The sequence below is a fragment of the Lotus japonicus genome, chromosome 4 (genome assembly GCF_012489685.1).
Source record: "Lotus japonicus ecotype B-129 chromosome 4, LjGifu_v1.2".
NCBI classification, from domain to species: Eukaryota; Viridiplantae; Streptophyta; class Magnoliopsida; order Fabales; family Fabaceae; genus Lotus; species Lotus japonicus.
In genome coordinates, this window is record NC_080044.1 from 17,182,246 (window position 1) to 17,207,629 (window position 25,384).

At 38.0% G+C, this 25,384-nt stretch overlaps 1 protein-coding gene across 6 annotated transcripts; it reads left to right on the top strand.

Moving 5' to 3' along the window:
• Positions 1-11,850: 11,850 nt before the first annotated feature.
• Positions 11,851-17,501, top strand: LOC130711838 (U-box domain-containing protein 5-like). 6 transcript variants are annotated; one of them, XM_057561597.1, is made up of 6 exons: positions 11,851-12,461; positions 13,566-13,631; positions 13,963-14,137; positions 14,429-14,536; positions 14,715-15,868; positions 16,171-17,501. In XM_057561597.1, exons 1-6 carry the CDS (start codon positions 12,253-12,255, stop codon positions 16,931-16,933), a joined length of 2,475 nt encoding a protein of 824 aa, XP_057417580.1. In that variant the 5' UTR covers positions 11,851-12,252; the 3' UTR covers positions 16,934-17,501. The 6 variants fall into 6 exon arrangements, with proteins under 6 accessions (XP_057417580.1, XP_057417581.1, XP_057417583.1 ...); XM_057561598.1 differs by having other exon boundaries at positions 12,319-12,461; positions 13,952-14,137; XM_057561600.1 differs by lacking the exon at positions 11,851-12,461 and adding an exon at positions 12,658-13,017 and having other exon boundaries at positions 13,952-14,137.
• Positions 17,502-25,384: the final 7,883 nt, after the last annotated feature.

The following is a 25,384-nucleotide window of genomic DNA, read 5'->3' on the forward strand; positions in this document are numbered from 1 at the left end:
CTGAAGAACTTCCTCCACTCACGGTAGTGGCCGACGTGGCTTACCGTGTTTGGTTAACGCTTTGGCAACTGCATGCCATGCATAAATGCGGCTGTTTGTTACATTCCTATTATAAATAAAGCTGTTTTTTACCTTTTCTCATCAGTAACTTCTTCTTTCTCCATTCTCATCTTCTTCCTGCTACTACCATCTTCGTTTCTGATTATGGCTAGCAAACTTATCCTCCAATGTATCAGAGACCTGGCCTTTCATCATAACCTCTTTCAAAGTCTGTATGAGTCTTCTTCCCACCTTGATGAACTTTTAGGGCTCATTGATCAACTGCTCCAAAGGCCTATCGTTGCACGCGTTAGAATCTCTCTTCAGGAGTTCCGGGGGTTACTCTTGGAGGCTAAGCCTCTGTTTGAAGAATTCAGGGAGCTTTCAGTAATGGTGTTCTTCTAGGAGCATCAGATAGATGAGTTGAAGGAGAAATTTGATTTTCTCCAAGCCTCCTTGGGCCAGCAAGACCTGGAAGGTCTCGTTCGACTATCCGTCGAGATATCTGCGGTCTCTTTTGAAGACCTAGCTGCTCGTCAAAAGAAGGCTTGACTTGAGGGCCAGATGGCGGCGCTAGTGGATCGACTGGAACCCATGCAAGCAAGATATGACGGATATAAAGCTAGCCTTCCGTTCTAGGCTTTTTAATTCTTTTTGTATCTTGCCATATCTGTAATGTTCCTCTTGATTAATGAAACATTTCCAATTTGGCAATTTCGACATTTATCTTTTATTCGATTTTGATTTCATGCAGCATTGGCTTATACGCTTTTAAGTACTTGCCATTTATTGTAACGCATTGACGTTGATTGCTTAATTCTTTAATCACGTATGCATTATTAGGTAGCGTTTTCTCGACTTTGAATGGCCCTTCCCAGTTGGGGGCCCATTTTCCGTAGGCCCTATCTTTCTTATCCATTGGGAGAATAACCTTCCATACGTAGTCTCCTGTGACAAAAGATCGATTTCTAACCTTCTTGTTGTATGCTTTAGCTATGCGATCCTTTTGCCTCGTTAAGACGTCTAGTGCCAAGATCCTTTCTTCGTCGAGATTTACTAATTCGTCTAGCATCATGTTCCAGTAAACTTCACTTGGAATTTCTTCTTGTCTTTGTATTCTACACGATTGCAAATATACTTCTGCGGGTAGCACGACTTCTTGGCCATAGGCCAGACGGAAAGGTGTTGTTCCCGTCGCCTCCCTTGGTGAATTCCTGTAAGCCCAAAGGATTTGGCTTAAAGACTCGTGCCAGCTTTTTGGCTTTCGACTCACGTGCTTTTTAATCAAGCTTATTAGAGTTTTATTGGCAGCCTCTACTTGGCTGTTTGCCTGAGCATAGTAGGGGGTCGAGGTTAGAAGTTTTATGCCCCAAGACTCTGCGAAGGCTGTCACTTTTCGTCCTACGAACACTGTACCTTGGTCAGTTGTAAGTGACTCCGGCAATCCAAAATGATACACAATGTGATTCTGTATGAATTCGATCACCGTTTCTTGTGTCACGTTTTGTAGTGGAATGGCTTCGACCCACTTAGTGAAATAGTCAATTGCTACAATGATATACCTGTGCTGCCTTGATGAAGCCGGGTGAATCTCGCCAATTAAATCTATTGCCCATCCCCTAAAGGGCCATGGCTTGACAATAGAATGTAATTCGCTGGCTGGCACATGTTGGATTCCTGAATGTTTCTGACAATCTTGGCAGTCTCTTGCATATTCGATGCAATCCTTCATGATAGTTGGCCAATACATTCCTTGCCTAAATAGCATCCATTTCATCTTTGCCTCTGCTTGGTGAGCGCCGCACAGGCCGTCGTGAGCGGCTGATACTGCTATGAACGCATCGTCCTCGCTCAAGCATTTCAACAACGTGCCGTCGACATTCTTTTTGAACAATTCATTGCCTATGATGGTATAACTTAGAGCCCTATACTTGACTTTCCTATCAGTTGACCCTACAGGATTCTGCAAGTATTCGACTATTGGCTTTCTCCAATCATTAGGAGTAAGGTTATCGATGGCCATAACGTCGAGATCCAAAGGGCTAAATTTTTCCTTGATCCTAATTAAATCTTACAATTTTAATTTATCTATCATGTACCCAGAAGCAATTTGTGCTAATTCATTAGCTTCTTGATTGCTTACTCTGGGTATGTAGCTAATTCCTGCTTGGTCGAAAATGGCTAGTAAACTCATGGCCTTTACGTAGTATTTCGCCAAATTCTCACTTACGCACTTATATTCTTTAGTAAGTTGCTTTACAACCAACTCCGAATCACCTTTAATTTCGACGTTCTTTGCTCCCAAGGCCAACAATACTTCGAGGCCTGAGACTAAAGCCTCATATTCAGCTTCGTTATTAGAGCAGCTTTCCCGAATCCGAAACATGAGCTTAGTTGGGATGCCTTGCGGAGACACTATAAACATACCAATTCCTGATCCTTCCCTATGGCTTGAGCCGTCGAAGAACAACTTCCATGGTTGTAATCCTACATAAGCTATCTCTTCGGGCAAAGTGTGATCTGTCAGGAAATCAGCTATTGCTTGCCCCTTAATTGCCTTTAAAGGGGCGTAAGTAAGTGAATATTCGGTTAATGCTAAAGACCATTTACCAATTCGACTATGTAAAATAGGTTTGGATAACATGTGCTTTATTATATCAAAGTGAGAAAAAACCATTACATTAATTGGCTTTATATAATATTTCAGCTTGGTACAAGAAAAGTACAAACACAAACACAGCTTCTCGATCATAGTGTATCGAGTTTCAGCATCGTTTAACACACGACTTAAATAAAATATGGCTCTTTCGATGCCATCTCCGTCTTCTTGTGCCAACATGCTACCAATGGTTTCATCTGTAGCTGAAATATATAACCTCATTGGCTTCCCTTTTATGGGAGGAATCATCACAGGAGGGTTTGCCAAATAGGTTTCTAATTCATCAAATGCTTTTTGGTGCTCTGCTTCCCAGCGAAAAGTGTCTTCTCTCTTCAGTCGAAGAAGGGATGAGAACGGCTTAGTTTTATTACTAAGGTTAGTAATAAACCTTCTGAGGAAATTGACTTTGCCCAAAAGCGACTACAGCTGCTTCTTGCTAGTTGGTGGACTTGTGTCGAGAATAGCTTTGGCCTTGTTCTTGTTGATTTCGATGCCTTTCTTGTGCATCACAAAACCCAAAAAGTCACCTGCAATTACACCAAATGCACATTTAAGAGGGTTCATTTTTAGGCCATGTATCCTCATTCTTTCGAATGACTTCCTTAAATGCGACAAATGTCCGTCCTTAGAGGGGGACTTGACCACTATGTCATCAATGTAAACCTGCATAAAAGTTTCAATAAAGTCATTGAAAATAGTGTTCATTACCCTCTTGTAGGTCGCGCCAGCGTTTTTCAAACCAAATGGCATGACCACCCACTCATATGTCCCTAAGGCACCAGGACATCGAAATGTTGTTTTCGACACATCCTCCTTGGCAATAAAAATTTGGTTGTAGCCAGAATATCCATCTAGAAGGCTTAAGTACTCATGGCCTGCTGCTGAATCTACCATCATTTCGGCTATGGCCATGTGATACTCATCCTTGGGTGTGGCAGCATTCAGATCTCGAAAGTCTATGCAGACCCTCATCTTACCATTCTTCTTGATTACTGGGACTACATTGGCTAACCATTCAACATATTTGGCTGCTCTGATAAACTTGCACCGCAGCAATCTTTCGATCTCCTCCTTGATCTTTGCTAGAACGTCTGGATGGAATCTCCTGGGCAGCTGCTTTACTGGCTTTCTGTCCTCTTTGATTGGCAGTTGTAATTCCACCAAGTTTCGACTCAAACCGGGCATCTCATCGTAGTCCCAGGCAAAACAATCTCTGAATTCTTTTAGCAACTCGATCATCTTGCCTTTAAGCTCTGGATCGATTAAGGAACTTATATAGGTTGGCCTTTTCTTCGAGCCATCTCCCAAATCTACTTCCTCCAAAGGGTCCTGAGCCTCCATTTTCGTGGCGTCCACTAAAGGTTTTTCGAACCCCAACGGGCCATCATCATAAATGCAATCTAACCTCGAGTCGCACATGTCTTCTTTAGCCTCTTTGCCTAGCTCGTTTCTACATGCGTTGTCTTCTTCATTCCGAGACAGCATCTCGACGGGTGAAACTGTAACTTGAAACTTTCCTTCTTTAACGGCCATACCTTTAGCCATTTCGTCGGCCTCTAGAGCCGTTTTCATCCTATTTTCGGCCGCGTAGGCCGAAATTCGAGCCAAGCTCGAATTAATCATCATTGTGATGTGTTGCCACATTGGTGGCAGCCTCATCACTTGCCACTTCTTTAGTAGCAACTTCTTCCTCGTCACTATGCCATCCACTCATAGCATCCACCTTGCATGATTCATTGAGGTGCAATCCTCGAATTGGATCTAGCGTCACTGAGTACTCTGAGTAAGGGTTGAAATACTGATTGGCCACTGTGTCAAGTGGAGCAATTGTAGCCAAACTTTTCTCAAAATTCTTCTTGTCGACATAGCCTGCTTCCGCCAAATAGTAACTTTGGTCAGCTTGCACATTCTCGACAACTCCATCTGCTTTCCATATGGAGATTCTCTGATGTAGGGTAGAAGGCACTGCCCCTACTCCATGGATCCATTCTCTGCCCAATAAAAGGTTGTAGTTATCCTTTGAAGGCACCACAATGAACAAGGTCGATCTACTCACTGTCCCCACTGTTATGTTCAGCATGATCGGACCCATGGAGGTGCTGGTTTTACCTTCATAGTCTGATAACACCATGTCATGGGGAATCAAATCTGTTTCTGTCTTGCCCAACTTCTTCATCATGAACCTGGGCATCAGGTTGATCGCAGCACCACCGTCGACAAGTATCTTATTGACTCCTTTGTCTTCCACTTTGGCCCACACAAACAGTGGCTTCATGTGACTCTTCATGTGCTCTGAAGGTCTTTGGAAAATAGCCCTGTCGTCTTCAACAGCTCCTCTCTGCATGACATAATAGCATAACGGGTTATCATCTACCTCTTCCTCGACATAGTAGTCCTCGTCGCCTTCAACGACCTCTGAGACTCGGTCGAAGTCAGCCGGGAGTATGGACACTATGCAAATGATGTTGAGGTCTTCCCCATCACTTTCGTCGAAGTCTTCTAGCATGTCTTCATCTTCATCTTCATCCTCAGCAACCACCTTGGCCTTCTCTTGAATGGGGTTCGGCAGGGTAATCCCTTTCTTGATGGCTTGGTCCAGATGATTGATGATAGATGCCACGCTTGACTTGTTTTCGGAGGCATCTGCAGGCTTGATATCCCGCAGGGATCGAAATTTACCACCCCTCTCTCGCTCCGCCTTCCTTTTCTTAAAAAGCGTCGGAATTGGGTCCTGGTCATCTGTTCTGGCCCATAGTAGTTCCTCGAGCCATAAGAGTAGTTTCTTGACACCTGAGAATTGTTAACGTATGAAGACCCTTGGCCCAAATCGATTTTCTACCATTTCTGCCTTGGCTTTGGTTTAGGTGGTGCTAACCGGAACCATTGGTTTTTTGGCACCTCAGCATTGGGGAGATACGTTTTGCTCTTCCCTTTTCGATCTTGATCCATATGGGTGGCAACCTCTTCATGGGGGAAAGTCAATCTTCTGGCCACAGGTGCTTTTTGTTGTTGATAATGTCTCTTCATTTCAGAGTCTTGGTAAGCCTTGGCTGCTGACTTGTCGAAAACAGCGCTGCATCTAGAGCACACATGACTTCCTTTTCTCCATCTTGGCTTCGGGACAGAAACTCGACAAGAGTTTCTCCAGCTTTGGGGTACACCTCTTCTAAGCTAACTTCTTCAATTGGTGCTTCAACTGCCACTTCTTTTGTCTCTGTTTCTTCCATAATCAAGCCTGAGTCGAGCTTCTCAATGATATCTACCATGCAAATGTGGAAGGGCTCCACATAGTTGGCTTCAGCTTTCTGGAGCGGATCTGAGTCGACTTTCGCTTGGCCTTTAGTCTTCTCGCCATACTTGAGCCTGCCAGAATCCAGTGCTCCTTGAACAAGGTCCCTGAAACGAACACACTGTGAGGTCCAATGGCCAAAAAAGTTATGATACTTACAGTATTTTTTGCCCTTCTTCTGTTCAGGAGAAGGCAATTTTTGGTCTTTAGGGACCACAATTAAACCATCAGAAACAAGTATGTCGTAAATTGCATCACATTTGGTGACATCAAAGGTATAAGTTTTGACAGTGGGAATACTGTCTTTAGGAGATTCTTCTCCCAACTTGTTTTCATAAGGCTTTAATGCCTTGCACACATAAGGATCTCCTGGCTGGAGCTCAGCCAGATTGATATCATTAATGTCGACTTCAGGGGTGACCTCGTGGCAATTGTACTGTGTTGGACACACCAGCTCTGTATCTATGTAGGCTACTTTCTCTTTTTCAGGCCATTTGTGAGTTGTCTTAGCTCTTTCATCGTTTTTCTCCGCTTTGAGTAATTCGACATGCCTTACTCTATCAGCGAGCTGAGACATATCTCGAATATACTGCGTGTCGAGTTTCTTTCTAATTGAATACTCTAAACCACCTGCAGCCAAAACAACCAACTCGTGTTCTGGGACATGAGTAAAACATCGAGATTTCAACATCCTAAACCTATTCAGATAGTCATCAATAGATTCGGCATTCTTTCTTTTGACGCTGGCCAGATCCTTTAGGCTCACTTTGCACTCCCCTCTGAAGAACTGCTCATGGAAAATCCTTTCCAATTGTGTCCAAGTGTGGACTGACCTAGGAGCAAGGGTTGTGAACCATGTGAACGCGTTCTTAGTTAAAGAACTAGGAAAGTACTTCATTTTCAAATTCTCATTAATGGCCAGGTCTCCAGCCTCGATCTGGTATCTCGCCACGTGTTCCACAGTAGACTCCCCTGAGTCCCCAGAGAACTTAGTGAACTTTGGGACTTTCCAACCTCTAGGGAACTCCGCATCGAGAACCTCTTCAGTGAAGGCTGAAACAAAATGGGGTGTGTTAGCAAAACCTACATTAAAACCGTGCTGATTTAGCAATTGTTCAACCACAGCAGCAACGTTTTGTTGCCCCCCAGCGTTTTGGTGTCGAATTCTTTCCAACACTCCATCAGCGTGCTCACCCCTATTTACCATGTATACATTCTGCGGCCCTGGTGGTCTCCCTTCATTTTCTTCGAATAAAGGGTTTTGTTCTACGTGTTGGTAGGGTTGTACGGGCCTGCGAGCTGGGATTGCGATTGGTGGAATTGGTTCAATTCTCGGCAAAGGTGCTGTCTCATTTTGTGCTCCTAACGCTGTCGCCAAACGCCCCATTTGATGGGCTAACTCTTGGTTATTGGCATTTGTGTTCTGGATCAAAGGGTTGAGATCTCCCCCATCTGCCGAGATAACATGTTAACCATCTCGTGCTGGCTATCGTCGAACTGCTGCCTGATAGCCTGAAGTGACCCCAAGTTCATACCCGTGGGCATGTACATTTGCGAACTTTGCCCCGTGGCAAAGCCAGGAGGGCTCACTCGATTTCCTAAATTCATCATTGTGCCATTTGCCCCGAATGGAGGCATCCCAAAAGGTAGTACATTCTCTGAGAACGTCGAATAATTACCCTGCAAGCCATGCATCAATGATGTAGGCATGCTAAAGGGCATATCCCTCGCAGGAGGAGGAAGGTTTGGTATAAAGGATGCTTGGGCCACGTTGGCCACTCCTCTCATCACAGTTGGCATAGTGACGGCCTGAGCCGCGGTAGAGATAGGTATCTCAGCCACGGCTGACATCATTACACCCTGAGGTGGTGATGTGAGGCCAAGATTCGTCCCAGGGGGTAAATCCTCTTCATTATTACTACCGCTCCCACCAGGGCTATTCTGATTCACCACATTGGATCCCTGTGGGGAGGTCCTACCTCGATTGTTCACCATACTTACTGTCCTGCCGCTTCTCAAGTGCATAAACTAACTCACGCAAGTAAACAAGCAGCAAAAACAATGAAACTTCACACTAGAACTTCACACCAAATGCTTCTGTAAAACTTGGTTTTCACAAAAACGGTCCCACCAGGTGTGCCAATTTGTTTACCTTGATATTTGGTAAACAAACATCTTCCGAGTTCGACTGGAAAAAGTTTAAGAGTTTTGCGAATTAAGGGTTCTTTTGGGAAAACGTCTTGCCAAAGCGTGTGTGAAATTGGGGTTTTCGACAACCGTGTGTCAAAGTATAAAAAGAGATAAAAATTCGAAGACAAAACACAAAACAATCAAAAATGCTTAAAGGTAAAATTCATTAATTGAAAAGCTTTACACAAAGTCAAACTGGTAAACTCGACTACAAATCCAACAAAAGCAGTAACAACAACAAATTCGAAAATCTAGGTGCAGGAATCGTAAATGGCTGGTTCGTCAACATACTTCTCCATGATCACGTTAGGCTCGTTGAGTCTCTTTGATGCGGACATGAGAGTTTTTTAGTGATTTTTAGAGCTGAGTTGGGAACCCCTTTTCTGACTTGGATTCTCCTATTTATAGAGCTTCATGTCCGCGTGCCCTTGGCGGTTTTCTTCCTCGATGGATGGGTTAGTGGGTCTGGTTTCCCCCACGATCTGATGCTTGTCCCGGAAGTTCCACGCGTGGTGGTGGAGATCGTGTTTTTCAACTGCTTCAACTGTTTATTGGCCACGTACTCGATCATCGTGGTGAGGGACTGACTTAGTCAATGCTGCACGTGTTAAATGTGCCCATGTTTGTAGCAACGGTTGCCACTGTCCTTTTGTCGAATTCGACTACTCCTCTAACTTGGCGTTTCTTCGTAATTCCCTTGCTCCATACTCGACTGCCTTATGCGCTTTGGGCCAAAGTTATTGTGTTTTGGGCCAAACATTTTTTTGGGCCAACACTGGGTTAAAAATAATTATTTATATTAAATACTTTCTTGCGGTCAAATGTGCGTATTGGGGGTTCCAACTCACCAGTAAAATACAAAAAATCATAAGAATAAAAAGGAAGAAACTCATCTCTCTCCAATTTGGAGAGACCACAAAAGTGGTGAGTCCCACTACTCCCCCCGTCTAATCTCCATCCTCCCACTCACAAAACAAAGAGAGATTCTCCATCTCTCCTCTATTTCTCTCTCTCAACTATCTTTACCCTAGCAAACGAAGACTATATCTATGTTGTTAAAGAGTTGGGACCAGACAATAAGATTTTTTAAACCAATTCAATAATGGTGGTTAATGCTATGAGGTCTAAGTACTTTTGTATCGACATTAAAACCAAGGTTATTAAGCGTTAGCAGCTTCTTAAGCAAAGAAAAATGCTAACGACACATTTTTTTAAAAAAATCATATTCCAACACCCTCATTATAATTTATTTATTTTTAAAGGCTTAATTGCATTTTTGGTCCCCTAACTTTATCCTTTCTTTGAAAATTGTCTCCCAACTAAGAAATTTGCAAAAAAACATCCCCAAAGTTACCCTCTGTTAACATATTTGGTCCTCTAGTATTTTCCATCCAAAATCTAACGGTATGAGGGATCAAAAGTGCAATTAAGTAGACGAAATGGAAAATTAGGGACCAAAAGTGCAGGTCACGATGGTGAGGAAGTCGACTTAATTGCACTTTTGGTCCCTCAAAAGTCAAACCGTTAGATTTTGGATGAAAAATACTAGAGGGACCAAATGTGTTAACGGAGGGTAACTTTGAGGATGTTTTTGTTAATTTCTTAGTTGAGGGACGACTTTCGCAAAAAGAACAAAGTTGGGGACCAAAAGTGCAATTAAACCATTTTTAAAAATTCAATACAATTTTTTTAAAATAAAACAAATGTGTTGACCTTTCTAACAATAAAATAATCACCATAAGTATTTTGAAATATGACATCATTATAATTTATAACAATGTGTGTTAGCCCTCCTCCTCAAGCAAATGACAGGTCCCGCAAATGACCCAAAAAGTTTTCTTGTAGACTGTTTCTTCTTAAAAAAATTGAGTATTGGTTTTATTGGTTTATAAAAAAAAAATTTATGCCGTAACATATTAGTTGTGATATTTTACAACTGACGAAATGTATATCACTTTATTTTTAATCTAATATTTGACAAAATAAATTTAATTTTAATCATAACAATGCTGCCTGATATAGAAAGAGTCACTTGTAAGTCCTAGTCAAAGACCAAAGTCAAAACCAACCCGTGACGAAGACCACTTCAATCTGTAGCAATGGACGGTTGATATTGATCAAATCCATCACAGGCAGGTCACCCAATAATAATCACAGTTCATTCAGACACTTGTTGTGTTGCTTTGTCCCTATTCACTGGTCAGTCAAAGTGCCACTGCTACTAAGACCATGTACAATGGTTTAAACAAAAAATTCTCATTCAACACCACTTTTTATCTTCCCAACACTCCACATCATCTTCTCTCTCCAATTCAACACACTTTCAACAAATACCCACTCCAATGGTTTTCTCTCTCTGAACATTCTTCCCACATGCGAATAATTCCTGCGCTTTTGCCAAAACATCATTATCCGACCAACCGCTTCCTTGTTGACGCTTAGCGGCATCATAAGCGCCAATCCATTTACCCAGTATTTTGTTCATATAATTCCAACGGTTTCGACATGCAATTCCATCACGCGGAGGATCGAATGAGCAATGCTCATTACAATACTCAGCAATATCTCTCCAAAATGTTTCTCCTTTCTGGTTTTTCCCCACAACACTGCTTGTTCCACAGTTAATCCACCCACTAATTAGCACCATATTTTGTGCAGTGTTCCATGCGGGTGCATGCGTTTTTTTGCTCTTAGGAGTGACTTCATTGACTTCATTATCAGTTGACCCGTCACCAAGATTGACTTGTGTTGAAAATTCCGGAAATTCCGGTCCATCAACACTAGGAAAATTTGCACGAACCATTGGCATATAACCACTAGACTGGGGTGTTTGAGATGGATATCTCACAGATCCATAAGATGGATGAAAGTTTGGAACAAATGATGACTGGTTCGAATACTGATTTGGATCTGGATAATAGTTTGGATTTTGAGGATGTTGGTTGGAGAATTGATGTGGGACTTGAAAATAGTTTGGATTTTGAGGACGTTGGTTGGAGAATTGATGTGGGACTTGATAATTGGTGGGATTTTGAGGACGTGGGTAAGAAAATTGATTTGGATCTTCATAGTTGTTGGGATTTTGGTTGGAAATTGGGTAGCTTGAAGAATTCTGGGTGTTGTAATGGTGATTGTTGGGATCCATTTCAAAACAAATGCTAATAGAAGGATAATAAGATGGTGAGAGAGATAATAAAGATGGGGAAAAACTTGGTTTTTTTTCCTGTGTCCAAATCTATCAAACCAAGTCTCTATTTATAGAGAAAAAAAAGTTATGAATTTTGGTAAAAAAAAAAAAAAAAAAAAAAAAACATTTTCAACAAGATAATTCAGTTTAAAGTTTTTTTAAAAAAAAAATACCGCTGGCCAATGGGACGCTGCCACGCGTCCCATCCTCACCCACTCGGTCTTCTCTCTCCTCTCCCACTGACACGCCACGCGCCTTGTCGGCGCGTGTCGTGCACGCGCCCTGCTGTCTCCAATCCGGAGCTGCCACGTGGCTCCGGAGGCTCCTCTCAACATTGTTGAACCGGTTCAACATTTTCCCACTTTCAACAGCTTTCAACCAACCATTGCATGGGTTCAACAACTCTCAACATGTTTCAACATGGCATTCAACATGCCATTGTACATGGTCTAAGATTGTGCTATGTGTAGCTTAGCTCATTCCTTCCTCTTTCCTAGACTTTGTCCTTTACTTTACCACCAGAAAATCCTCAAAATTCTATTCCTAGAAACTCTGATTCATCTTCATTCCCCTCATTCTTTCACTCTGAATTCTTTGTTTGCAATTTTCTGAGCAATCCTATATGGTTTGATTTTTATTTTTATTTTTCATGGGCATGCTTCATTTTCACTGAAGATTAATTTTTTGGCCTTTTCCTTTGGTGGGTCATCGTGATTATCTGCTTTGCTGGTGTAGGACAGTTATGAGGGGATGAGGACATTCACCGTACAAATAGGGGGGTTTTGGTTTTGATGATAAGAAGAGATAAGGACCTTTGGCACATGCTAGTACACTTTACTTCAAAAAAAGTTCCTTGGGACCTTTGTGTTTTGTTCATCATGCTTATCTATGCTAGACCTGCACCAAAGACTTTGTGATGAAGTGTCTGAATTGAGCTTCATACAATTAAGTTCATGGCTACAAGTCTTCATTTTGCGGCTCTTGGCGTTTAGTGTTTTTTTTTTGTTGGTTTGGTATTGGTTTAATTGGTTCTGTTGGATTTCTTCTCCACATAAGCCGCCAGGCCAGGTTTCTTCTTGTCATCTTCGTTGCACTAGGTAGGTTGTTTCTCCTTCTTTGTTTGCTATGGTGGAATTGTAGTTACTTTCAACCCTCTATTTTCATTTTTAGGTTCAAAACATTTGCCATGTACTGAATTCTGTTAATCTTTCACAAGTTAGAACTGATAGTTAGTTTTGCTCTTTTTCATTTGGTATATTGGCCCTTTTGATCTTCTTTGACCAGGTTGTTTACCCATGGGTTGCTCAGTTCTAGTGCAAACTGAAAGCTGAAAAGTCAATATGTATTGTTCAAAAAAAAAAATTTCCTTTATATTTTTCTAGTCTTTAAAAAACCTGTCTATTTGCTTGGTGTCGCTTTGACACACTATGATCTTAAACAATAGGTTGAAATTCTGTGCCGTGGAAGATTTCAGTTAGGGAAAACCTACACGGCATCTTAGTGTGCGCTTGGTTACGAGTTAAATGCAACGTGAGCAGATTTTTATCTCAATCCATAAGAAGAATTCTGTTCACTTTGTGTTGAAGTGCGAGCTAACTTTTATTTGCTCTGGTGCCAACAAATATCCAAACACAGCCTTAGTTTTGTCATTTGGTTGGTCTTTTGTATGTTGGTTGAACTTAGATTAAGATATATTTTAATTATTTTTGGTGAAAGTTTAAAATGGGATATCTAGTTACTATTTCAAAGTCCCATTAGTTGCAAATTTAGATTTAGGCATGAATATTCTGTAGTTCTATTTCACCGGCTGGAGTATCCCAAGTAAATTTTCCCTTTTCCAATTACTTTTTTTGTTTGTGTATGTCTGTATATAGTGTTAAAGATCTTGTGCATGTGTTACCAGTTGATCATCTTGTCCATATACCACTTGATCTGGGAAGGAATTTTTATGCTTACTTTCATGTTGCTGTTTAACTGTGTTTTGAAATGAATACTAACTTTTTACTCTTTAGAAGTAGCTTGATGTTTTTGGCATATAACTTTGAGTTTAGCAGCCCAAAGTCATCACTCTGCATGTTGGAACCGGAAATTTACACGAGCTCAATATTTCATATGCAGTAACTTTTTTTTAGAGCTCTATGCATGATTCTTTGCAATAAGTGCATTAAATAGCTTAATGTTCTTTCCTTTCTAATGTGTAGCTCCGGGCACTCCTGCAAATGGGAACTGATGGTTGTGAAGTGGAGACATTACCTTACTCCTTTAAGGTACAGAACATAATTGAAATGAACTATGTTTTAGTGAGGATATTTTATGATACTGCTTTCCATAGCTGCTGTATTGATTCAGTTATGATGAAAACAAGCTTAGAAGCTTTGTGCTCAATCATGAGGTTATTCTTTTCAAATATTTTGCCTTTGTTTGCTGGTTTTTTTTATGTGGTATTTGTTTGGCCTAGAAGAAAAAGCAGCTAACTCCGGCACTTGGCTTTTCTTTAATGTTATGTCATATGTGGGTGTTTTTTCATCTACACGTGGATGTTGTAACTAAGCATTTTATTGATTGCAATTGCAATTCATGTTGGAAGGTACATTGTAGAATGTGCACAGAACTCAAGAAATTACTTGAGAGAATCTTAAGGATATTTCCGCTTATAGAGGCGGCACGCCCTCGGTCCTCATCAGGAATACAGTCTCTGTGTTCGCTAAACAGTGCAATTGACAAAGCCAAACAACTTCTGCAACATTGCTCGGAATCTAGTAAACTCTACCTTGTGAGTATTTCTTTTTTATTATTTCAGCTTGACAAAGTTTTAGATATTTGAATCTGCATCAATTATATCTCCAACAGCGGAGTGGGACTGCCATTTCTTCTTCATGAGAGTTCAAGATTTTGAAAGCAGATTATATTACGTTTTTCTATTGCATCGGAGTTCTGCAAATATTTGGTTATAAGTTTATCAGATGTCGAAAAATATTGAGCTACTAAAGTTACACATGATCTTGTTAAATTGTTCTGTTGTCATGCTGCATGCTAATTTAATTGGTTTTAATATTAATTGTAGGCAATGTCAGGGGAGTCAATACTCTCAAAATGCCAAAAGGCCAAAAGATCATTAGAGAAAAGCTTAATCCAGATTCAGGATATGGTTCCAGTTATGTTGGCTGCAGAGGTTTGTTAAGTTAGCACCCTATCCACTTTTATTTGTCTAGTACTCTGCTTCAAATTCTTTTCTTTTATTACCTACGTATGAATCAGGCACTTTTCACATAAGTATTCAATTGTTACATTATATACCCATTTTGAGCTTCATTTTAATGCTTTAGTTGGCATTGCAATGTCTCTGGCAGATTTCTCGAATGATTCATGATCTTGGATATGTGACATTTGTCCTGGACTTTGCTGAAGAAGAGGCTGGTAGGGTTATGAGAGAATTACTGCAGCAAGGTCATTCCGCCTCAGATAAAGATTCAATTGAAAATTCTGATGTTAAATCTCTTCAGTTTGCAGTGGCAAGACTTAATATTACATCCTCAACTGCCGTCGTAATAGAGAAACGATCTATTAGGAAGTTGTTGTTGAATGTTAGACCAAATGACCAAACAAAAAAGATGATCTTGAAAAATCTTTTGTATCTTCTGACAAAGTACAGAAGTTTCATCACAGGAGAACAAATGGAGGCCTATCATCTTAGTGAAGGACCAGTAACAACTGAGAACATGGGTCATGTTAATCATGTTATGTCAGAACCAGACCTGAACCGTGATCAAAATAGAACTCACGCCGGCGAGTTGGGAAGAGTTACACCACCTGAGGAATATACATGCCCAATATCTTTAAGGTTGATGTATGACCCTGTTGTCATTGCTTCAGGAGTTACATATGAAAGGATGTGGATACAGAAATGGCTTGATGAGGGTAATGGAATATGTCCAAAAACTAAGAAGAAACTGGTTCATAGGGCACTGACTCCTAATGTTGCCATAAAGGACTTAATAGTAAAGTGGTGTGAAATTAATGAAGTCTCTATTTCTGATCCAAGTAGGCAAGTGGAAGATTTTCGCTCGTGGGAATCTTCCTCCAATTCCATTATGAGTTTTGGAAGTTCTATGAATGATTTGAATTTGCCAATGGATTTTAGTGGCATCTCACTTGGATCGTTAGATACTAGTATTGGTTCAGGTTTCTCACATGTAAAGGCCAGTCATGGCTTAAATTTGATGTTGGTTAAAACTAGTGAGGATTCTCACAGGCATCAGTCAACACATGACGCAGATCTGACGCGCTTGTCTAAACTCCATGATAGTCAATGGGATTCTCAGTGCCAAGTCATTGAAGATATGAAAATAAATTTCAAATGCAATTACCAAGCTTCTTGCTCTGTGTCATTTGAGAATTTCATTGACCCACTCACAAGATTTCTGAGCACTGCAAATGAGATGCATGATGTGAAAGCTCTGCGAGGTGGAACTCAATTGCTTTTGGAATTTATGAAATACCACAGGTACAATTTCTTTCACCCTCACAATTTGGTTCTTGGTATGCTGCCGATAATTTAGTTGGGTTGGTTTACATTTATCTAATTTAAATTGTTTGCTAAATTGTGAGTGTTTACTAACAATTATGCTTTCAAAACAATATTCACTTGGTTTAGAGTAACAAGGAGTGCTTGTTATGTAAAGGTTTTTTTTTTTTTTCCTTTTCAATGTTTGAAACATCAAGGTTATATTTCATCCACTTTCAATGTAAGAAAAAAGTTCCTTTCCAATTTAATATGCTGGTATGACATTTGTGGTTTTCATGCAGAAATGGTTTGAAAAATTTAAGTGAAGATACATGCACTGTGTTAGCAAGTCTTCTTGAGTCAGAAGTGATTGAAGAAGCTCTTGCCATAATGGAAGTACTTTCTGGGTATTGGTCTGATAAAGCTAACATTGCAGCTTCGAGTGCTCTCTCTTCTGTTTCAAAGTTCCTTGATTCTGGTAACAAAGAGTTCCAACGAAAAGCCATTAGAATGGTGTGTAAATTTTCATACAATGGCGAACTTTGTCCTTACATTGTATCTCTCGGGTGCATCTCGAAATTACTGCCGTGTTTTGAAGACAAGGCCCTTTCGAGAGACTGCATATGCATATTGAAAAACCTTTGTGATACCGAAGAGGGTAGGATGTCTGTTGTTGAAACCAAAGGATGCATATCTTTTATTGTTGAAGTAATTGGGAGTGGCAGTGATGAGGAAAAAGAACTTGCACTTGCTATTGTGCTCTCTTTATGCTCTCAACGCTTGGAATACTGTGAGCTGGTTTTGTATGAGGGTATTATACCTTCTCTCGTCATTATCTCCAACACAGGAAATGATAGCACAAAGGCGTATGCACTGGAACTGCTCCGGCAATTGAGGGAGGTTGACAGCTTTGACAATAGCGATTCCTCTGAGCCGAATCTCAACAACCCTCGAGATTCTAACAATCGGTTCGAAGAAAAGAAACCGTCAAAGAAGTCGACATTTTTTAAGAAACTAGGTCTGTTCTCAAAACCCAGTTCACTTGCAGCAAAAAGCAAGAAATGAAACAGAGTTCCCATGGTAGGAGACATTTTGGATTGCTGGATGCAGATAGGATTCTTAGATAGAGTTTTAATTTTAATCATTGGATACAATTTTTCAATTAATACTAATAGTGTGTTTGGATTGGCAGTCAACACACAATCTAAAGCACAATGACCCCAAAAGTTAGTTTCTCTCTAGAAGTGATTATAGGGTCATGATTGCAAAACCAAACACATGCTAAGTCTCATCTTGCTGGATCATGGCTCTAAATATTCATTCACAGTGTTTCTGCTGCATAATTTTGCACAGCAACTGCAAGCTGTATGATATATAGTTCTGTGATATGATGTATAGTTCTTTTGACATGCCAAGTTAACTTGGTAATCACTTTTAGTTATTATAGTTGTAAATAGCAATTTTGGCATGATAAGATTAGAGCTTTTGATTGGTTGTAATCAGTAGTTTGGGTTTGAGCAAGAATTATTCAGTTGTAGAAATAGCTTTTTACCTAAGTAAGTTAGGCACTGAGCTGTCTTTCTTATTGTTATTATTATGTTGTATAAATTAAATAATGTATTTTGAGCTTTGAGTTCAATATAGTTTCTTTGGCTAAATTACAGTTTTGGTCCTTATAGTTTTAGAAATTTGTGATCCAATAACTAAAAAAAGTTATGTTGATCATAATTTTTTACGCGAATGACAAGCTAAAACGATTTAAGTCACTTTACACATTAAAAGATATGATATATGTCCAATTTCTGTCGTTTGTTATTGAATGATTATTAGCTAAAATTTATAATTCATTAGTACAAAATTCATGTAACATATGGATAATTTGCTGTCAAAAAAAACATATGGACAATTCATGCTATGTTATGCAATGCCAATTAGCAGGCATCGTCTTCAAGAGTTGCACACTCTAGATAAAAAAAAATGTGTAAATGATAAAATTACTATTTATTAGTTCATCTTTTATCTATTTTTTCTCAACCTTTTCGTACTTTCCAGCTAATTTTAGTGTTCTTCCCACCATAGTTCATGTTTTTATTAGAATTTCATAAACACAAATATTTAGGTTTTGAATGAATTTTCGGAAGTGTAGACAAGTGCAACTCTAGAACATAAATTGAGTCATTGATAACACTTATACGATGTGCAAAAGATAACGCTTTAAAGATATTGAAGGATATGTTATTTTTAGGGGTTTCGGGCCCTAAAATTACTATTTTACACACCTAATAGTTCATCTTTTCTCTATTTTTTCTCAACATTTTTGTACTTTCTAGCTAATTTTTGTTTTCTTTCCACCGTAGTTCATGTTTCTATTCACAACCTAGCACATCTAATTTTTTTTCGAATATAAAGTCATCCTTTGATTGATTATATCACGAGAATCACTCTAAATTTATTTTATTTTTTGTAAATTTTTTGTGTTCTGAAAGTTTAAGTTCCGAAAGTATAAACAAAAACACTTATGGAGGTTGAACTTCAACAAAAAAAATTAATTTTCAGATGTTTTTTTTTTTAAAAAGAAAATTTCGGATGTTTGAGAAATGTAGCTTTCGAAAGTTAAACATCTAGAAGCTAATTTGTGTTATGAATGTCAACTTTTGGAAATATGTTATGGATGTGTATATACTTTCCTTCCAAAAGTTGAACTTTCAAAACAAAAAAATTAGCTTCCGCTTGTACAAGAATGAATTTCGTAAACACAAATATTTAGGTTTTGAATGAATTTCCAAAAGTGTGAACAAGTGCAACTCCAAAAAATAAATTGAGTCGTTGATAACACTTATATGATGTCCAGAAGGTAAGGCCCTTAGAATATCAAAGGATATGTTATATTTAGGGGTGCACATGAACTAGAGTGGACAAACAGGTCTAATCAGATGGATTTTCCAACAATCTAACCAAGTCTGCTTCAGGTATTAGGTTCACAAATGCATCTATCTGAACCAATCCGATACTTGATTATATAATAATCTTTGATTTAATAAAAAAATTATTTTCTCCAGCTTTAAAATACACTAAATGGTATTATTTCATGTCATTTGATACAACTTTTTGTGTCATTTTCATGCTATTTGTGACATATAATATAGATTTACCGATTTTTTGTGGTTTTTTTCTTTCCAATTTTAAATACTCAAAATTTATTATTATTTTAATAGAATCTGATCAACCGGTTCGATCTAATCTGCATATTGTTAGTTTGGTTCAGTTCGAGTTCAAAGTTAAATACACTTGAAATCTAATCCAAACAACCCGAACAATTTTGATTGATTCATATTCTTTTTATGCCAAAAATTTGTTCAATCCAACCCTGTGCACACCTAGTTATTTTGAGGGTGCATTTTATGGAAGGCAGACTTTTACATGATGGTTTTTTAGGGGGGCAGGAATGTTGTTTGTGTTTTACCCAATGAGTGCAAGCCATGGGGTTAGTGGGTGCCATGTCATCTCAACTTAATAAAAATCAGAGTTTGGTCCCCCAACTATATGAATTAATATAATAGTATATAATTTCTTTTCAATATCAATTATTAATTTAATTAGTCAAAAATAGCAAATCTGAAAAATCTAAATTTGGGAATAATCTTTCAGAACCCTAAAATCAAAATTTCTAATCTCTTCAACTTCAACCATCACCGCCGCACTGTTCATCACTGCCGCCCCTGTCAATCACTGCCGCTGTCCATCACCGCCGCACCTGTTCATCAAATTTGCGTCGCAGTCGCGCCTCTCTTCACCGCCCGTGTTTCAATCGGATCTCAATCTTCAACCGTGTTCATCGTCTTTGCATCGTCGCCACACCGTCTCTTCACCGCTCGTGTTCTTCGTCTATTTCATCCAACAAACACCTGTGTTCATCATCATCGTCTTGCTTTCTCTTCACCGCTTGTGTTCATCATCTTCTTCGCCCAGATGACGCGTTCTGCATATCCTTCGTTCGCCTTCTTCGTGGTCTCGTCGCCGTCGCGTTATTCATCCTGGGTTCTTGATCTTCGTTACGTTGAATTTATATAATAAATTTATAAGGGTGCGTTTGAATGTTCAAACATGGTCGTGTTCCAGTGGTAGGTTTCTTTAAAATACTCCTATAGGTCCCAGGTTCAAGTCTGATTTGTAACGGTTTATAAATTATTTTAACATTCTATTGCCTGTTAAATTATAAGTTATATATATTTATAGGTGCAATTTACACTCAAAGTGTTTCATGTCCCAGTGGTATCATGCTTTCCAATTTGTCTACAGGTCATCGCTTCCAGTCCAACCTGAAGCAGTTTTTTTGTTATTTTACCATTTTACTATTTTTTTCCCAGTGAAGTTATAATATATTAATAAAATATTCTTATTTTATGATAATATAAAATAATCAATTAAAAATACATATAAAATCATCTTCAAGTATAACTTTTTAAAATAATCTCCTAATTCTAAGTATATTTTTAATAACTTTTTTAAGTTTTTAAAATTCTTTTATGTCCATTCTATAATAAGTTAAATAAAGCATATAGTCATTGTTTTATATCGGTTAAGGTATAAGACAATATCACCCTATAGCACTTATAGTCATTGCTATATATCGATTAAGATCTAAGTCAATATTGTCATTTAACACCTATAGTCATTGCTATATTTCAATTAAGGCCTAAGTCAAGATTGCCCTAAAGAACATAGAGTCATCGCTTTATATCGACTAAGGTCTTAATCGAGGGTTACACTTTTCTTAGTCGTACTATATCGATGGAGGTCTTAGTTGCCCTATAGCACTTATAGTCATTGCTATATATCGATTAAGGTCTAAGTCAAGATTGCTCTATAGAACATGGAGTCATCGCTTTATATCGGTTAAGGTCTAAGTCAAGATTGCTCTATATAACACAGAGTCGTCGCTTTATATTGATTAAGGTATAAGTCAAGATTGCTCTATAGAGCATAGATTCATCGCTTTATATTGATTAAGGTCTTAATCGAGGGTTGCACTTTTCTTAATCGTACTGTATCAATGGAGGTCTTAGTTGCCCTATAGCACTTATAGTCAGTCATTGTTATATATCGTTTAAGGTCTAAGTCAAAGGTTGCTCTATAGAACATAGTTATCGCTTTATATCGATTAATGTCTAAGTCAATATTGCTCTATATAACATAGAGTCATCGCTTTATATCGATTAAGGTATAAGTCAAGATTTTCCTATAAAACATAGAGTCATTGCTTTATACCGATTAAGGTCTTAATTGAGAGTTGCACTTTTCTTAATCGTACTATATTGGTGGAGGTCTTGTAAAAGTAACTAATTTTAAACAATATATATTAACGCAAAACTTTGAACATATTATAATGTAGCATAGTGGTAAGCAAAGTAATTGGTTCAATTGGCTTGTTATCCACTAGTTAATTACATATATTATACTTCTATCACCATTAATAAATTAAAGCCAACTAGTTAATTGCACCTACGAGTGATCATTTATATCGATTAAGGACGTAGTCGAGGGTTGCCCTATGCTTTACATTGATTAATGACTTAGTCAAGGGATGCTCTATAACACTTTGTTGGGATTGCTTTATATCGATTAAGGACTTAGTCGAGGGTTGTCCTATAGAACTTTTTAGTGATCGCTTTACATTGATTAATGACTTAGTCAATGGATGCTCTATAACACTTTGTAGTGATCGCTTTATATCGATTAAGAACTTACTCGAAGGTTGACCCTTAGGGTTGGCATTGATCGCTTTATATCGTTTATGGTCTTGGTCAAGGGTTGGCCTATTGCAATTGGTATTGATCACTTTATATCGATTAAGGGCTTGGTCTAGGGTTGCCTCATAGAACTTGGTAGCGATCGCTTTATATCGATTAATGTCTTACTCTAGGGGTTGCATTATAACACTTTGAGTGATCGATTAAGGACTAATCGAGGGTTGACACATAACAATTGGCATTGATCGCTTTAACTTGGCAGTGATCGCTTTATGTAGATTAAGGTGTAGGGTTGACCCATAGAACTTGCATTATAAGTTTATAACACTCGGAGTTATCGTTTTATAAAAGTAAAAGAAATACACCGTTACTCAATTAGGTTTGACTTATATTACATAATGCTAATATTTTTACAAAAAAGTAAATGTGTCGGAGTTATCGTTTTATAAAAGTAAAAAATTGTAAAAAAATACATTGTTACTCAATTCGGTTTGACTTATATTAAGTAACGCTAATATTTTCATGTAAAGTAAATGTGGTGTAGTGGTAAAAAAAGTAACTATTCCATATGAAGTCTTGAGTTCAGATCCTACTTGTAGCTTTTTTTATGTATTTTTTAACATTTGCTCTCATTTAAACAAAAATCAAAGCAATATTATTGTTGATTAAACAAAATATTATGCCAACAGGATTCGAACTCGAGTCAAGGCAATCATGAAGGAAAACAGTTACCACTAAACCAACCAAATTTAATTGATTATTTTGGCTTATTAATGTATATTATTTGCTGAATTTAATTGACTCAAATAGATCATATAGATAGATACAGATTATAGCATGTTGCAATTCAAGAGTGTAAAAGGAATTGTGCACCTGAAAGGATTGAAGAATACATGAGTCTGTCGTTTGACCAGAGAATGATAGTGGAAAGACACCAGAGGGGTTGAACTGCTCTCTACACCTGGTAATACGTTATCTGGATAAACTGTCTAATGGGGCAGCAATTTATATATCACCAGTTGAGACCAGGGTCCCCTCATTAGGCAAAGTTAACTGACCTAACCCATCATAGGACAGTTAATAACAAAAGCCTAATCTACCATCCATCATAATACATGTAAGTGAATTAAATTAATAATTCACATAATTGATATTAATGACCAAACAAAATATATCTTAATTAATTGATAATGTTAATCCACATAACAAAAGAGAGAGTTAATCATAAATAAATCTAACATTCTCCCACTTGGATTAACATTTGTCAATTAATATAAAGAGTAAAATACACTCACCCCTCTCAAGGTTTGCAAGAATGACACACCACCCCATTTCTTTTTAAAATCTACACTCCACCCCATTTTTTATAAAGGCAAAATTTAGTGACGAAAACAAATTCGTCACTACTAAAAAATAATTACTAATTAGTGAAAATTTAAATAAATTTAATGCATATACACTATCATACATTAATTTATGAAAATAATTTTACTGAATTAAATTTTAAAAAACCATCAACTCTGTCTGTTAAGTCCACGTCCCATCTATCTTCAAATCATATTTCTCACCACAAACGATCACCACCAAGCCTTTGCTCTCTTTAACACGGCGACCACCGTCCCAGAATGTGAAACCCCATGGCACCACCATGCCTCAAAGTTTTGTTGCGACTTGAACCCCAGAACGTGAATCGCACATCCTCAAAGCCCACTTGTTCAACTACTTCTTGTGAACTTCACCCCTTTAAGTTGTGAGTGAACGCTCTGTTGGTTTAAGATGTTGTTGGATTTTGTTAAAAACGGTGCTCCACCGCATCGTTGGGTTCTAATAACCTCCGATCCACTTCATATTTTTTAATTTTGTTTCTCTATTTTCTTCACCTATTTGTGTTACTTTTTGGGTCTACAATCCAATTTTGAAAATTGGAGGTATAAATAGATTATTTTGATTAAAATTGAATTAATATCAAATATGAAAACACAAGCATGTTTCATTATGTTCGAGATATGGTTTGTAAACCGGTCAGGTGTGCTATTGCAAAATTTGCATTGTGAATTTAAGGAGGAAGAACGCGATTGAGAGAATGGGAAGGACTGTGATGTTTTCCATTTTAAATTTATTGGAATATATTAAAAATATTTTTTGAAATTATTGATTAACAATTTAAATAATAACTAATTATTAATGAAAAATATTTTTCGTCACTAAATTTGCCTATATAAAATGGGGTGGAGTGTAGATTTTAGATAAGAATGGGGTGGAGTGTAATTCTAACAAACCTTGAGGGGGGTGCGTGTACTTTACTCTAATATAAAATATATGTATCATTAAACGAAATATCAATTATGGCAAAATACATGTAAGCCAAAGAAATATAAGCTGTGCACCAAAAGTTACTCAACAAAAGGTCATATCCGATAGGGATAATAATCATATGTAACAAAAGCTTATATTTCATACAAAACAAAGATGGATATAGGAAGCACAATAATGACCAGAAGTGCTAATGACCCAAGCATCTAAAATGCTATAAGAGATATGATAACGAAACCAACAACATATCTCATAAATTACAATTCAGACTCCCACTGATCCTGAACATCAAAAGACTTTAACCACGTGAGCTATGTGACTCCAATAATAAAGTCTTAAATCAATGAATATACCATTATTAATAATGTACTCCAATACTAGAGTCTGAAATTTTATCACAAGGGGTCTAGAAGTTTTTTTTTAGGTACCATCAAAGCCACAAACTAAATTCCACAAAGGTCTAAGTGCATTTTAGCCCAACAAAAGTAAAAATCACATGTTGGCTAAACAACAAAATGCTCTGCGAAAGTTGACATAAAATCAATTCAAGATTTCCTAAACAAGTGACTATAAATCCATGTGAAGCTAGAGCATTATAATAGCATGGACGATACTTGTTTTGGCAAAAGGATATCTTGAATTAATAAAACACAAAATGTCAATAATGAGCAAGCACTTATGACCATTGGTCTAAAACAAGAGTATAAGTACCTTAAAATGCAAGAAATCATACTCGATAGGAGTAGTGATACTATACATCCAAGTCACTTATACATATGACCATACATAACGTGGAATGTTGGCTATGATCACAAGCACAGTAAAATTACATGTCAATGTGTTGTACCAAGACAATAATGTTGGCCTTAATCGAAAGCACCACAAAATTACATGTCAAATGTGCTGTACCAGACATAATGTTAGCCGAAACAAAAGCACCATAAAATTACATGTCAAATGTGCTGTACCAGACATAATGTTGGCCGAAACAAAAGCACCATAAAATTACATGCCAAATGTGCTGTACCAACTGAATAATGTTGGCCGAAACAAAAGCACCAAAAATTGCATGCCAAATTTGTTGTACCAACCGAATAATGTTGGCCAAAACAAAGCACAAAAAAAAATTGCATGTCAAATGTGCTGTACCAACCGAATAATGTTGGTCAAAACAAAAGCACAAAAAATTGCATGTCAAATGTGCTGTACCAACAAAATAGCCCCAAGCACTCATTAAAAGTGCTTATTGAGATTCAAGAAAATATATATACATATATATCTCTCAGTAATTAGAACGAGATTGAGTACCAAAGTCTCCAAAAGAGTGTGTACACTCCCAATAATCTAATATACCGTTGTTAACAATAGAAATCCATTGGAGCCAACTAGAACCAAAATACTCTAAATGGTACAACCTTTAATAGTGGGATAATGACTTTGCGGTAAAGTCAAT